The sequence below is a fragment of the Carya illinoinensis genome, chromosome 5 (genome assembly GCF_018687715.1).
Source record: "Carya illinoinensis cultivar Pawnee chromosome 5, C.illinoinensisPawnee_v1, whole genome shotgun sequence".
NCBI classification, from domain to species: Eukaryota; Viridiplantae; Streptophyta; class Magnoliopsida; order Fagales; family Juglandaceae; genus Carya; species Carya illinoinensis.
The window spans coordinates 2,223,657-2,237,975 of record NC_056756.1 but is presented as its reverse complement, the minus strand read 5'-3'; the positions used below and the strand labels follow the sequence as shown (position 1 = coordinate 2,237,975).

Genomic DNA, 14,319 nt, shown 5'->3' with positions numbered 1-14,319 from the left:
CATTCTGACCACCCATGCAGCTGACGTCCCGTTAATGAGTAAAAATAAGGCCATACGTCTGTTTCTTTCGGTAATGCGAAAGAGGTAGGCACCCACCTTTGCGAAGAAGAAAGTTTTTGATTCAATCGGAAAACGCCTAGCCCCATCCATCATAAACAGGAAAGAAGTAAAAGAAGAAGAGAAAGAAATTTGAGGAAGGAGGAAATGGAAGTCAGAGGAAAAGAGGAAGATCAACTCCGGTGAGGGGCGCCGGAGAGAAGGGTGTGTGCATGCATGCAGTACGGAGAGAAAAACTCAACACGGAACCCACTGTTACTGAATTATTTTTTAAAAAGGATTAGATAGGATGAAAAGTTGCTTGGTAAATTGGGTTGAAAAAGCTTTTAAAATATTGGAAAAAAGTACCCTTTGTACCCTCAAACTACATAGGGTTTTGTGGTTTTCGCCTTAAACTATCAAAACTGACACACATCATCTTTCAACTACCAAAATCTGACATTTTGCACCCTTGGTCAATTCTGGCCAGTAAGATGGAAGAAAAATAGGTGGCATAACACAATTTTGATGTCAAATCTTAATAGTGTAAAGTTTTAGGGCATGTTTAGACACTTAGGATTTTGTGAATAGTAGGGGAATGGTTTGAGTGAAGATGTTTTATTGTTGGGAAAGGAAAGAGAAAAAGTTGAGTAAAAATATTATAAAGTTAAAAATTTGTTTGAGTATATAATTTTTTTAATATTATTTTTATTTTGAAATTTGTAAAAGTTGTATTGATTTTTGTATTTGAATAATGATTAGGTAATGATTAGATGAAAAAGTTGAAAATTTGATATTGAAAGTGTTTTGTGTTTGAGTGATGTTTAGGAATAAAATTATGAGAAGTTTTAAGAATTTTGAGAATTTGCATGGTGTCCAAACATGCCCTTAGTTTTTGATAGTTTTCAACAGGGCTAGTTTTCATGTATTTCTTGAATCCATTTCTAGCTTCTAACTTGTAAGTAGGTGTTCTCTTTTTTAAACTTTCTGTGTACTTGGACTACTTCTATTTACTTGATTCCTTATAAGTTTATTTTACGTATAAAAAAAGTGTGAGCTTTTTGATAGTTCGAGGCTGCCAAATGTTGGTTTTGATAATTTGAAGTGCAAAGTGCAAAACTCCTGGTAGTTTGAGAATGCAAAGTGCTATTATCCAAAAAATATGGGAATTTACTTGGGTCTGGGCTTTTAAGGTTTCTGTTCTTTTTTTGCTTTTTGCTGGTTGAATGTTACCTTTTGTATACTTCCATGTACTTGGGTTGTGCTTCTCTGCTCATATAATAAAATTGCTCTAGTTATTAATAAAAATGCGAACTTGCTTCAGTGCACCTTGAATCAGAAAAAGTTCTTTCAAAAATCCAAAAAAAATTAAAAAAAAAAAAACTAAAAGAAAAAGAGAAGCATGGTGGAGGATGATACCTGCCCCTAGCAGTTGAAGGGGGAGCAAGGGAGGTGGGAATGACCTCCCTGCCTGGGGTGGGGGAATCCCCAATCCTTCCCCTCCCCCCTCTTGAGGAGTTGAGGACGGTGCTAGGGAGGTCTCCACCCACACCACACATAGGAGTTGGGTGAGGTGGAGTGAGAAGTATTGTTCTTTATTTCTTTTGTGTGCACATGCAAAGTCTTTTTTGCAACGGGAATGATTCTTGAAACAAAAATTGTAAGAAATGGCAAGTAGCTTATTTGTGTCTTGGAAGTTTTCTACTTTTTCTGGTTTTTTGAAACCATTACCAAACATGCCCAATTGCTTTTTGAAAGTGATTTCAACTAGTTCTGACTCATATGATTAGGCATTAAAACTTGATGAGACAGTGGTGAATTACTCCTCATCTCCCCTTAGGTGCTGTCCTGCTTCTTAGATGATGCTCACCTCGGAGGGCCACAGCATACTGTACCTACTGATTAATACAGGGCATATGTATTCCAAAATTGATGGAGTAATTTTCATTTGGAGGAGATCAATACTTTCTTTTTCAACACTCTTCTTCTTTGCACAACTTCTATAGACTTAATGGGCTTAGTTTCCATGCTTTTCTTGTATCTTTTTCTTTTTCTATACTTTCCTGTACTGCTGTACACATCTTGTTGTACTTGGATAAGCACCTTTTGCTCTCATAATTAAATTCTTATTACTTATAAAAAATAAAGTCGGTGTAACTTAATCTAGATTCATCTATTAGTTAAGTTTATAATTTTTATGTTCAATCTGTACTCTGTATAGGATTATGATAACATGGTTGTATTAATTTAACAGGTACGTCATAACTCCATATAATGAGTATCCGCAGCTGCTTATTTTACTCTTGAAATTGTTGAATGGTGAGTTGGCATGGTCTACCCGACGGGAAGTACTAAAGGTAGGCACAAATGAACTAGAAGTCTAATATATATTCCGTCTTGGTATTTTTTGCTAAGAGTATTCTTGTGCTTCTTCAGGTTCTTGGTATTATGGGTGCTCTAGATCCTCATGCGCATAAACGAAATCAAGCAAGTTTGCCAGGGTCACATGGAGATGTAAGCCGTGCTGCCAGCGATTCAGGTCATATTCAGTCTATGGATGATCTGCCTATGGATCTGTGGCCATCTTTTGCTCAATCTGAAGATTATTATTCCACGGTAGGACATCCACCTTATATATGACTTTTGCTTATGGCTTATTATAATCATTTCTATGGTTTCAGGTTGCGATCAATTCTCTCATGCGAATACTTAGGGATACTTCACTTGCTAGTTATCACCTAAAGGTGGTTGGATCCCTTATGTTCGTATTTAAGGTAACGTGTGGCACAAGATTTTTTTTCCCCATTTTTGTTTTATGTCTATTTTTTCATTATATACGTATCAGATGTTTTTAACTGTTATTTATGTTGCGATGCCTGATATAATTGTTTTTATCATACGTTCTGTTTTGCGAGGTTAGTCAATGGGTCTGGGTTGTGTTCCATACTTACCGAAGGTTAGTCTTGTATTTTTGAGAAATAATTGCATATTATTCTACTCTGGAGGATGAAATGTGTCAGCTACCCTTCTTGATGTTAACATATTTATTAGTCACCCATTCCTTTGGAAGTTCATCCTGTTTATTGATGGGATTTGCAGCCAACCTGTCTTTCCATCATCTTAAACTATGATATGCGTCCCCGTTTTACTGAAAAAGAATTAGATATATTATGCAAAGGAAAATACTTATGAAAACAAATATAAGTATTAATATCTTTGGAAGTTCCTTCTGTTAACTGATGGGGATGGCAGCTGTTCTGTTTTCCCATTCTATCGGCATGCTTTTCTAGTTTAGTAAAAAGAAATTTAGGTGTCTAATTGAAGGGAGAAGACTTGTAAAGAGGAAGGTGTAATATTTTTGGTGTATAAGATCTAAACACGGTAATTTTCTGAGGTCAGCTAGTGCATGTTAAAAACCTTTTAAGATTTTCTCAAATTTTACATTTCCTATACTGAGTTTTCTGAAATTTCACTATCTGGGGTTGGTATTAGGACTGTTCATCTGACTCGGCCCGATCCGAAAATGGCTGCTTCCAGAAAGGACACTTCTGAACCGCCTGAATTGGCTGAGAACCTGAACCGAAATACATTCCAGAAAAATCGGATTTTCCAACTCAAATATTGCTGGGGGGCGATGAAGAGCTGGAAAGAAGAAATATTTTATTTTCCCTTGTTTTCTCAGCAACCAAACAGAATCTCAAACCAAAGAAAGTCCGGTAAAAATCTGGGCAATATAAATCTCCTTGAATCCTTTCTCTCTTCCTCCATCAATTAGCAAGCACAAACTTCCTTGCGTCCCAATTAATCTCCTTGAATCCCTCTCTCTTCCTCCATCAAATTACAAGCTAGAATATTCACCCAAGGCAAAATAAAAGCATAAAAAATGCAACCAAAGAGCCATTATTTGATTTCCATATTTAAGAAAATCAGAATTGAAAAAGAACAAAAATCAAAACCATAAATGTACCCAAGATTTTCATACAAGCATAAAGAAAGAGCAAATAGTAAGAAATACTCAAAAAAACCAGAGGAAACAGGAGTTAGGATTTAATCGAAATAGTTGCACCCATATGTTCATATAGCAGAGCTCTCTGAGCGTCCATGGCTAAAGGGAGTGTTTTGATGCGAGATTTATGAAGTTGCAAATCATAGAGGGTTTTAGGGCTTTCTTGAGAATTTGAGGGCTCTCTTCCTTGAGAAATTGAGGGTTCTAGATAGATAGATGGATAGATAGATCGGTTCTACAGCTGGTTAACGGGTAATTACCCAATTACAACCGATTAAAATCAGAAATCAAGTAAGGAACCGAAAATCATTGAAACGGGTCGGTTATTTTTGGCTTGGGTTGGGTCAGAAAACCTGGTCGGGATAACGGCTTTTCAGGCAGATAGATAGATAGATAGAAACTTTGGTTATACAGCTGGTTAACGGATAATTACCCAATTACAACAGATTAAAATCAGAAATCGAGTAAGAAACCGAAAATCATTGCACCAGTTTGGTTATTTTTGGCTCGGGTTGGATCTGAAAATTGGGTCAGGCACACGGCTTTTCTATGCAGCCCTAGTTTTTATTATTGATTCAAATGTGATTGTTACCCTTGCATGTAGGTTTTGCTTGATCTTTTAACACTGTTTAATATGTGGGTAAAAAGAAACTTCGGTTATGCAGCCGATTAACGGATAATTACCCAATTACAACCGTTTAAAATTGGAAATCGAGTAAAGAATTCTGAAACCGAAAATCATTGAAACGGGTCGGTTATTTTTTGGCTCGGGTCAGGTTGGGCTAATGGCTTTTCAGTACAGCCCTAGTTTTTATGCTTGATTCAAATGTGATTGTTGCCCTTGCGTGTAGGTTTTGCCCGATCTTTTTAACACTGTTCAAACATGTGAAGATACTCTAAAGGATTTTATAACATGGAAGCTTGGAACTTTGGTATCTATCGTGCGTCAGGTATACTTTGAACTAACGTGGTAGTTTCACCCGTTACGATTGTTGAGGTTTTTCTGGATGTAATGTTTTGGATTTGATGCACCCCTGCAGCATATTAGAAAATATCTGCCGGAGTTACTCTCTTTAGTTTCAAAATTATGGTCATCCTTCAGTTATCCTCCTACTAGCCGTCCTTCCCTTGGCTATCCTGTAAGTTTGGTCTTTTGGGTGCAATCACCTATTGTTACATTAATTGATTGTCTTGTCGTTCTATGGAAATTATCATTTTCATACGTATTTGAGACTTTTTGGTCTCAGGTTCTTCACCTAGTGGAACAGCTTTGCTTGGCCCTCAATGATGAGTTTAGGGAGCATCTTCCTATAATTCTTCCGGGTTGTATCCAAGTTCTAAGCGATGCAGAGAGGTGTAATGACTACACTTATGTTCCTGATATCCTCCACACACTTGAAGTTTTTGGTGGTTAGTGCTATTTAGTTTTGCCAATCATGTCAATTATTGTTTAAAAAATCATTGCCGGGATATCTTTGATTATGGTGCCTCTTGAATAGAGTATTGGATTTTATTGCAAAATTGAAATACAGCAAAAATGGAGATCAATATTGTGAATTTGATTTTACTTATCAAAAAAAAAATATTGTGAATTTGATTTTGATTGTTCAATGAAATTAATGAAGTATATTTGCCATTGCTTGAGTAAGTGCAGGGAGAACACTCATTTAATGCAAAAGTGAAATTGAAACCCATATAACCAATGCAAGAAACTTGCAAGATGGGTGAAACAATGCTCTTTGTTTTTTGACTGTATTAAAGCCAGTATGAATTGAGATCAATGTTGCAAAACAATAAGCTAAGAGGACTATAGGTTAAACTGAAAACATGCTGATAAACACTAGCTCAAATGGCATTTCCTCCCCCTGTATAGAACAGGATAGAGGCCAAGGTCATGGGTTCAAACCTGTTGGATGTGTTGCCGAGTAAAAAGCTGAAGAGGAAAAAAGTGCAAATAGTAATTAGTTGTGGTAACACCGACCTCAATTTTATAGATAGAATTGATTTTCCATGCTATCACTGGCAATTTCATTCTATTGTATTTCCTGTGTTTCTGGGCTTTGGCTTTTTCTATGAATACAATATCTTTGATTACCTATATAAAAAAAAAAATTCTTTCTATTGGAGCTCTCGCCTATATTAAATAAATAATCTGATCTTCTTTCCAATGGATCCATGTATGTTTGGCACTTGGCTTTTTCATTTTTTGTTATTAGAAATTATAAATTTTTGGTTGAGTTTGGTGCCTTTGAAGGCATTAAGGCTGGCTTCGTTCAGTTTTATGTTTCAAAATGGAGGAAAAACATTTTGAGGTCAGGGTGTTTTATAATATTTTTCTACCATACCGACATGCTTCTCTTTTTTAAGTTTTTTAAACTTGAGATTTTTAGAGAACTTTCGGCTTCTGGTTTGCAATGTAGGGACGCTGGATGAACATATGCATCTACTTCTTCCTGCACTTATTCGCTTGTTTAAAGTGGATGCATCTGTCGATATAAGAGGTGCCTCAATCAAAACCTTGACAAGATTGATCCCACGTGTGCAGGTCAATGGGCTTCTAGGTCATTTTTTTTTTATCTTTGAAGTTCTAAAAAAAAAAAGGTTGTGTTATTCTAGTTGATTATTTAGTCATTAATGCCATACTCCCTTCGATCAGGTTGCCGGTCACATATCTTCTCTTGTGCATCACTTGAAGCTCCTTTTGGATGGGTCAGTGTCCCTTTTCCTTAAACCCAAATTAGTCTCTCTCTCTTGTATATACATCTACAACTGTGTGGTTCAATTTTATTCCAATCATCTTGGCCTAACTATGTGCTGAAGAATTAGTTGCCCTAACTTTTGGGTCTTATTTAGTTTCCTTTCAAGCATTATATATATAAAGCATTATAGATATATATTATATTTTATTCAATGGCTCCTCCAGCAGGGATCCAAATTAGGGAGTTTTGGCAGTTCGTTTTCCCCCATGTTCATGTGTTCGTAATTAAAAGACCATACATGTAGAATATTTTTGCTGTTTTACTGGGGTGTGTGTTGGCGAGGCTCCCCCTGGTATCAGAACCGCAATACTCCTCTCCTTAGGATTTGTTTGGGCTTATCTTTTTCACTCTCTCTCCCCCACGAATCAGTTCATTCCTGCTGCATCAAGGTGGGGCAGGGATCCCCCTCCACATGTAACCCACCCGCTTGGCAATTTTTAATATTGGATATACAGTGAAGAGTGTCACAAACTGAGAGGAGTGAATACCAATATTTCTCATCATTCTCTTTTCCAAGTTTGGTTAGGGAAAAAAACCAGAAACCGTGGAATTTTTCCTGATTTAAACAAACCTGAAGTTATTAAGTTGAACCAAAGTTATTGATGGCTTCCAGCATTCACACATGTGCCTGTTAAGTTCCTTTTCCACGCAATCTTTCATTATTGATTTTTGTTGACCAAAGATGGTGCACTATGTAGATTCTTCCCCAGTTCGTCTTCATTTAATTCCAAGTTAGTTTTGCTTCCATGTGGTTCTGATTTTGTGATGAAAGTTTATTCATTCCTGAAGTTCATCATGCTAAATGGGTTTAAGGTCGGGGATAAGTTGTGTTTGCACGGTCTCTGGGATTCTTCGTCATTGAAAAAGAGTTGAGGATAAATCTTTGATCATGCTCTAGGCTTCGAGTATTTTGGTCTCTTTGATTCGAAATGTATGTATATGTCTTCCTCAGTTTCTTTCTTGCCTGCAAATTAGAAGAATGTGTGATATAGTTTTAAGGTAATGGTACCTGGGCTTTGCCTATTTTTATGAATATAATTTCTTGATTATCTACCAAAAAAGTTATAATGAAATGCAACTAGCTAAAAATTCACTCCTAACTGCATCTACTACTTCCAACTTTAAGATAATTGGGCATCTTTAATGTGATGAAACCATTTGGCTTTTCTTACCTTGTCTATGATGCTTCAATTGTGTGAACTCTTTATTTGTAGGAAGAATGATGAGCTCCGGAAGGATGCTGTTGACGCACTTTGTTGTCTGGCTCATGCCCTTGGGGAGGACTTCACCATTTTTATACCATCAATACAAAAACTTTTGTTAAAACTTCGCTTTCAGGTTCTGCTTCTCTTTCTAACTATCATCTTTGTTATCCCTGTTTTCTTTCAAAAAAAGGGAATTACTTATATCTGATAAAAACATCTTTTGCATCTGAAGATACTAACTGCAAAAGTTATTTTTTAGCATAAGGAATTTGAGGAAATTGAAGGTCGCTTGCACAGACGTGAACCATTGATCTTGGCGAGCATGAGTGCCCAAAGACTAAGTCGACGAATTCCAACAGAGGTTATCAGTGACCCTTTAGATGATAAGAAGATTGACCCTTATGAAGATTGGTCTGACGTGCATAAAAATCTCAGAGGCCATCAGGTACACTTGTAATATATGTCAGAAGAGACATCTCTCCTTTAAATACAAGTCTTTGCAGCCTATGTTACACCTGTTGTGTACACCATCTTTGTCAAAATATCTTCGCAAGCCAAGTCATTGGCTGTAGAAAAGCCTCTGTGCTGGCTTTTTCTACTAAATATACATATGCACATTACTTCTATTTTTTTAATAAGCAAGTTACAGATTTATTGATATAAAGAAGGGGTAATATCCTAGTACATGGGAAGAATACATGAGAAACACTATGCCATTAAGAGCTAAGAAATCCAGAAAAGTATGGAAACTAAAGCTAGAAAGATGAGAATGTCCAGCAATCCAGTGATGCAAAGTTCTGAAAAAGGAAGTCTTATGGCCATAGATTTCTCACAATTTTAGAAGCAATGGCCATTTTTCTCTCCAAATGCACTACATTAAGCATATCAGAATCGTTTTCCACAATATTTTGCTTTGATGGCTACCAAATTGCCCCTTCGCACTCCAATTTAGAGTCCAAACTAGTTCAAAAAGCCTGTAAGATAGAATTCTAGAGATATCTGAACTATGTACTTCACAGTGGAGGAAGAGATGTTCAACTGGTTCTCCATTCCTTTTGCACAAGCCACACCAAACTAAAACAATTGCTCTTTGCTTTCTTTTGCTAGCCAAAGTAGATCCTCACTATAGATAATTTAAGGAAACACTGGATTATTATAAGTGTAATGCATATGCAAAAAGACTGGAGAGACTATTGACCACTTACTACGACTGTGAGGTTGCTGTGGCTCTATGAATGAATTTGTTGCTAGAGTGGGATTAACTTGGTTGCTGTGGCTCTGGTCATATCTGCGTGGCTTGCCTGCACTTTCTTTTGAGAGCCTGGGCTATATAAATTTCATCTAGGTCAATGATGGTCGATTACGCACTGCTGGGGAGGCTTCTCAGCGCAGTACGAAGGAAGATTGGGCAGAATGGATGAGGCATTTTAGTATTGAACTTCTGAAAGAATCTCCTTCTCCAGCCTTGAGAACCTGTGTGAGGCTTGCACAATTGCAGGTATCACTAGTAGTTTTCATTTGCACAGCTTTTTTCCTCAGGAGTTTGGACTTGGGTTCTTATTTTTCAGCTTTTTTGCAGCCTTTTGTTGGGCGTGAGTTGTTTGCAGCTGGTTTTGTTAGCTGTTGGGCCCAATTAAATGAGAGTAGTCAGAAACAGTTAGTTCGCAGTTTAGAGATGGCTTTTTCATCCCCAAATATCCCTCCCGAAATCTTGGGAACACTTCTCAACTTGGTATATATCTTCTCTTTCAGCATTCAAGTATTCCTATTATTGATCAAAGTTAGGGAAGTGAATAAAAGATGGCTTTGGTTACTTAATTACACAATTTGCCTCTTGAACAATATTGTTTGGGCTATGATAGAGCAGCTGGGAAGTTGGTGACTAATTGTTTGAACAAGGGCTATTTTTTTTTTACCCCTTTTGATTTGATATGGGAGTATCTCTTGTATCCATTTCTAACGTCAATCTAAACCGACATACCTGATGCGGCTGATTCACTGGGGATAGGAAAAGTCAATGGTGGTTGGCTAGGACAGCCTTTCATCATCAAAACTGTCATGCGTTCAATTGATTTAAATTATTAAATGATCTGCAGGCAGAGTTCATGGAGCATGATGAGAAACCTCTTCCTATTGACATCCGCCTCCTTGGTGCTCTGGCAGAAAAGGTGTCATGTCTCCTAATATGGTTCCTGCAATTTTACAATTTTTCTCCAGGAAAAACAAACTCTTTTCCTGTCATGTTTATTTCATCTTATTATCTTCTCTAATATGTTTATTGTATATTTACTTTGTCAATATTACACATCAGTGTCGTGCATTTGCTAAAGCCCTCCATTACAAAGAGATGGAATTTGAAGGAGCATGCTCCAAGAAGATGGATGCTAACCCTGTCTCTGTAGTGGAAGTGCTCATACACATAAACAATCAATTACATCAGCATGAGGTACCTTTTAGAAACTTTATCATTTAACTGCTGCTACCTAATTTAATTTTGATATCCCCCTTTATTGAACAAATTTGCTTCCGTTTGATTGATGGACGTTTGTTTTTCTAGGCTGCAGTTGGGATATTGACTTATGCCCAGCAACATTTGGATGTTCAGCTGAAGGAGTCATGGTAAAGCTGAGCATTCATCTGCTACCATTCATTTTTATGTGTGTGAAACGAGCAGCAATGGACCCGTTTTATGTGTCTTCAGTGTCAAGTATTTCCATAGAGAGTGCTCACATTAAATTTCTCTTCATTAGGTATGAGAAACTGCAGCGATGGGATGATGCGCTCAAGGCTTACACTGCCAAAGTATCTCAAGCAACTAGCCCACATCTTGTTTTGGATGCCATTTTAGGTCTGCCTTTGTTAATGTGTTAGTTTGGAATCATTCTTGTATGTATTAATTTGTATGAATAATTCATATTTGGGTCTTCTACAGGGCGGATGCGATGCCTTGCTGCATTGGCTCGATGGGAGGAACTTAACAGCTTGTGCAAAGAATATTGGACCCCTGCGGAGCCAGCTGCTCGGCTAGAAATGGCACCAATGGTTGTTAGCTTGTGATGTTATAATGGTTGTTGTCAATATCTTATTACTCATGCCAATGTTCCTTATGTGGTGGTCTCAGGCTGCAAGTGCTGCATGGAACATGGGAGAGTGGGATCAAATGGCAGAATATGTGTCTCGATTAGATGATGGTGACGATACCAAACTTCGGGGTTTGGGGAACACTGCTGGTGGTGGTGATGGAAGTAGTAATGGAACGTTTTTCAGGGCTGTATTATTAGTTCACAGAGGAAAGGTAAACTCATGTTTTACTGCTCACAATGCTTTTTGCAATTTTTGAGAACCATTTACAATTTTTCCCTCCAGTATGATGAAGCACGCAAATATGTTGAAAGAGCTAGGAAATGCCTTGCAACCGAACTTGCTGCTTTGGTGAGTTTCTTTGATGAATAATGAAACCTTAGCACTTTGTCTGTAACGTTCTTGCTCTATTTTCATTTTAAAACTTTATCTTGAGGTTTAAAATAATTGGCGTGGTCTTTTTTTTTTTCGTGTGTTTTATATTTTTCTTTTTTGAAAAGTAAACAATTTAACTATATTTCAAGTAGGAAATATCATGAATTGTATTTAATAAACGGAGGAAGAGTGGCCGCCCAAGTCTTGGATTTTGCTAAATTTTGAGAATTATTGTCCTTGGTGGTATTTAATTATATATTTAGGCTTGTTTGGTTACAGCTTGGTTTATATTCCTCTTTCCATGTTTGGATTGGATTTTATTTACTTATCAGGAAGTCGTCTTCTATTGGAAAACAATTGTGGAGAGATTGGTAAACAAGGTAGACTTTATGTTAGAAAAGAAAAAAATTTCATCATGTGTCACTGTGTTGATTATTTTCAAATAAACAGCATGATACAACATTTTGTTTATTTTCAAATGCAAGGAAAGGCCATTTTTTGATGAGTATGGCAATATTATTCCAAGCACAGAGTGATGCAGCCCAAGTACGCATATAGTGTAGAAAAGGAAGCACCCAAATAGTGAGAAGAACAAGAACATAAGTCCATTAAGTTCTTTAATGATATGAAGTAGAATGAGAACTTTGGAATTGGATGATGCCTCCTAATATTAGATTTTGATTTGACCCAACAGTGAATTTTCCAGAAAAGTAATCATTTGCCTTCTTAACAGTGACATGTTACTGCCATTGAAGTTGGGCATACTCGGCTCAAGAAATTAGGATCCAAAAACCGTGGGAGCTGAAGAGATTAACATGGTCTCTGAACTATGAGGGCAGCTCAAGCCAAGAAAGATCCAAAGGGAAGGGGCTATCACCTTCTTTATGAAGCCCAAAATTGTTTTTTGGAATGTCCGAGGGCTTAACGAGCCTAATACACGCCTTAGGATAAAAATTTGCTTCGTGAGTGGAAAGCGGACGTGTGTGCTTGCAGGAAACTAAACTGAAATTTATTCCAAGAACTATTGTTCAAAGTTTATGGAGCTATTCATATGTGGATTGAGCTTACCTTGCATCTGATGGGGCTTTTGGAGGTGTATCAGTTATGTGGGATAGAAGGGTGGTGGAGAAATTGAAGGAGTTCATTGGGAACGCAGTGGCATTTTTTTTAAGAATGTGGAAGACAATTTCTTATGGGCTTTCGCTGGTATCTATGGGCCGAATTTGGACAGTAACAGACGACTTTTATGGGAAGAAATAGTTGGAATACATAGTTGGTGGGACCTACCTTGTTGCATAGGTGGTGACTTTAATGTTACAAGGCTTCTTAGCAAACGTTCAAGAGAAAGTAGGCTGCAGCCAGCAATGATGGAAATCTTGAAGTGTATCTTTGATTTGGGATTGGTGGATATTCCTCTTATAGGTGAAGCATACACGAGGTCTAATTAATAACCATACGTGGTCTAGATTGGATAGATTTTTAGTTTCATTGAAGTGGGAAACTCATTATCAGGACATATGTCAAAAGAGGTTGCCTCGCCCTTTGTTCTGAACATTTTCCTATCTTGCTGGATTGTGGTGGTATTGAAGGTGGATTGGTATTTTAAATTCGAAAATATGTGGCTAAAAAATGAAGGTTTTGTGGTCAAGGTTAGACAATGGTGGTCCTCATATAGATTCATGTCGCCTCTAGCTTCATTTTTGCGGGTAAATTGAAAGTTTTAAATCTCTATTTAAAGCTTTGGAATGCTCAATCCTTAGGTGATATAGGCGACCATAAGAAGTCCATGTTGGAGGAGCCATAAGAGGGTCGGGTCCTTTCTGTGGAAGAGTTATCTCATAAATCATAGTTAGTTTTAGAATTAGAGAGGGTCATTTTATTGGAGATCTCTTGGCGCAAAAAATCAAAAGCATTGTGGTTGAAGGAAGGAGGTTGGAGCATGAAGTTCTTTCATAGAGTGGCCAACTCTCATAGGAGAACTAATGCCATTGAGATGCTAAATATAGATGGTATGGTTTGTGTGGAGGCTCCCACAATTTGAGAGCATGTTGCTGATTTTTTTGAACACTTGCTTACCGAATAGGTGGGGGTGGCAACCAAAGCTTGATGGACTAGTGTTTGAGTCCATTGAGCTGCATAATGTTTCTTGGTTGGAGAGGCCCTTTGAGGAGACAGAGGTTCACAATGTGGTGGGGAGGATGGTCAAAGATGAAGCACCTTGTCTAGACGAATTTTCCATGGGATTTTTCCAATCATGTTGGGATGTGGTGAAGGAGGATTTAATGAAGGTGTTTCAAGAATTTTTTTCGGTTGGAAATTTTGAGAGAAGCCTAAGTACCACATTTATTGCACTTATTCCCAAGAAGATTGGGGCATCGGAGGTGAAGGATTATTGGTCCATTAGTCTTGTGAGTGAGGTGTCTAAGATCATCTCCAAGGTGCTTGCTAACCACCTAGGGGAGGTTTTTATCATTACAAAACTCCAAAATGCATTTGTATAGGGTAGGCAAATTTTGGACCCAGTTCATATTGCCAATGATGCCTAGATAGCTGTTTTTTAATATATAATTAATAAGAAAAATGTATTACCATAAATAGGCAAAATCCTAGATAGTATATTAATATCTAGCAATCAAGAAATCCTATGCAAGCTAGATATAGAGAAGGCTTATGATCATGTCAATTGGGAGTTCCTACTTTACTTGCTTGGGAGGTGTGGATTGGGGGAGAGATGGTGCTCGTGGATTAGATGGTGAATATCCACGGTGAAGTTTTCAATTTTGGTGAATGGTAGTCCAGTTGGCTTTTTTAATGGCTCTCGAGTCCTTAGACAAGGGGATCCTTTGTCCCCACTCAT

The 14,319-nt window shown here is 37.4% G+C and overlaps 1 protein-coding gene across 4 annotated transcripts in view; it reads left to right on the top strand.

Moving 5' to 3' along the window:
* Positions 1-14,319, top strand: part of LOC122309761 (serine/threonine-protein kinase TOR-like) — a 63,427-nt gene that overhangs the window by 26,980 nt on the left and 22,128 nt on the right. For 2 of the 4 annotated variants that reach the window (XR_006242514.1, XM_043123403.1), the window contains exons 16-35: positions 2,291-2,393; positions 2,473-2,652; positions 2,718-2,810; positions 2,957-2,992; positions 4,894-4,992; positions 5,083-5,181; positions 5,290-5,452; positions 6,463-6,603; positions 6,699-6,751; positions 8,020-8,139; positions 8,266-8,451; positions 9,352-9,504; positions 9,586-9,738; positions 10,103-10,174; positions 10,318-10,452; positions 10,564-10,625; positions 10,757-10,854; positions 10,939-11,048; positions 11,128-11,301; positions 11,373-11,438. Coding sequence is in view for 3 of the 4 variants with exons in the window: in XM_043123403.1 (XP_042979337.1) it covers positions 2,291-2,393; positions 2,473-2,652; positions 2,718-2,810; positions 2,957-2,992; positions 4,894-4,992; positions 5,083-5,181; positions 5,290-5,452; positions 6,463-6,603; positions 6,699-6,751; positions 8,020-8,139; positions 8,266-8,451; positions 9,352-9,504; positions 9,586-9,738; positions 10,103-10,174; positions 10,318-10,452; positions 10,564-10,625; positions 10,757-10,854; positions 10,939-11,048; positions 11,128-11,301; positions 11,373-11,438 (2,296 nt within the window). In the remaining variant the exon portion in view is untranslated. Of the gene's footprint in view, positions 1-2,290; positions 2,394-2,472; positions 2,653-2,717; positions 2,811-2,956; positions 2,993-4,893; positions 4,993-5,082; positions 5,182-5,289; positions 5,453-6,462; positions 6,604-6,698; positions 6,752-8,015; positions 8,140-8,265; positions 8,452-9,351; positions 9,505-9,585; positions 9,739-10,102; positions 10,175-10,317; positions 10,453-10,563; positions 10,626-10,756; positions 10,855-10,938; positions 11,049-11,127; positions 11,302-11,372; positions 11,439-14,319 lie in introns of all 4 variants that reach the window. The other 2 variants (XM_043123401.1, XM_043123404.1) reach the window with 1 other exon arrangement.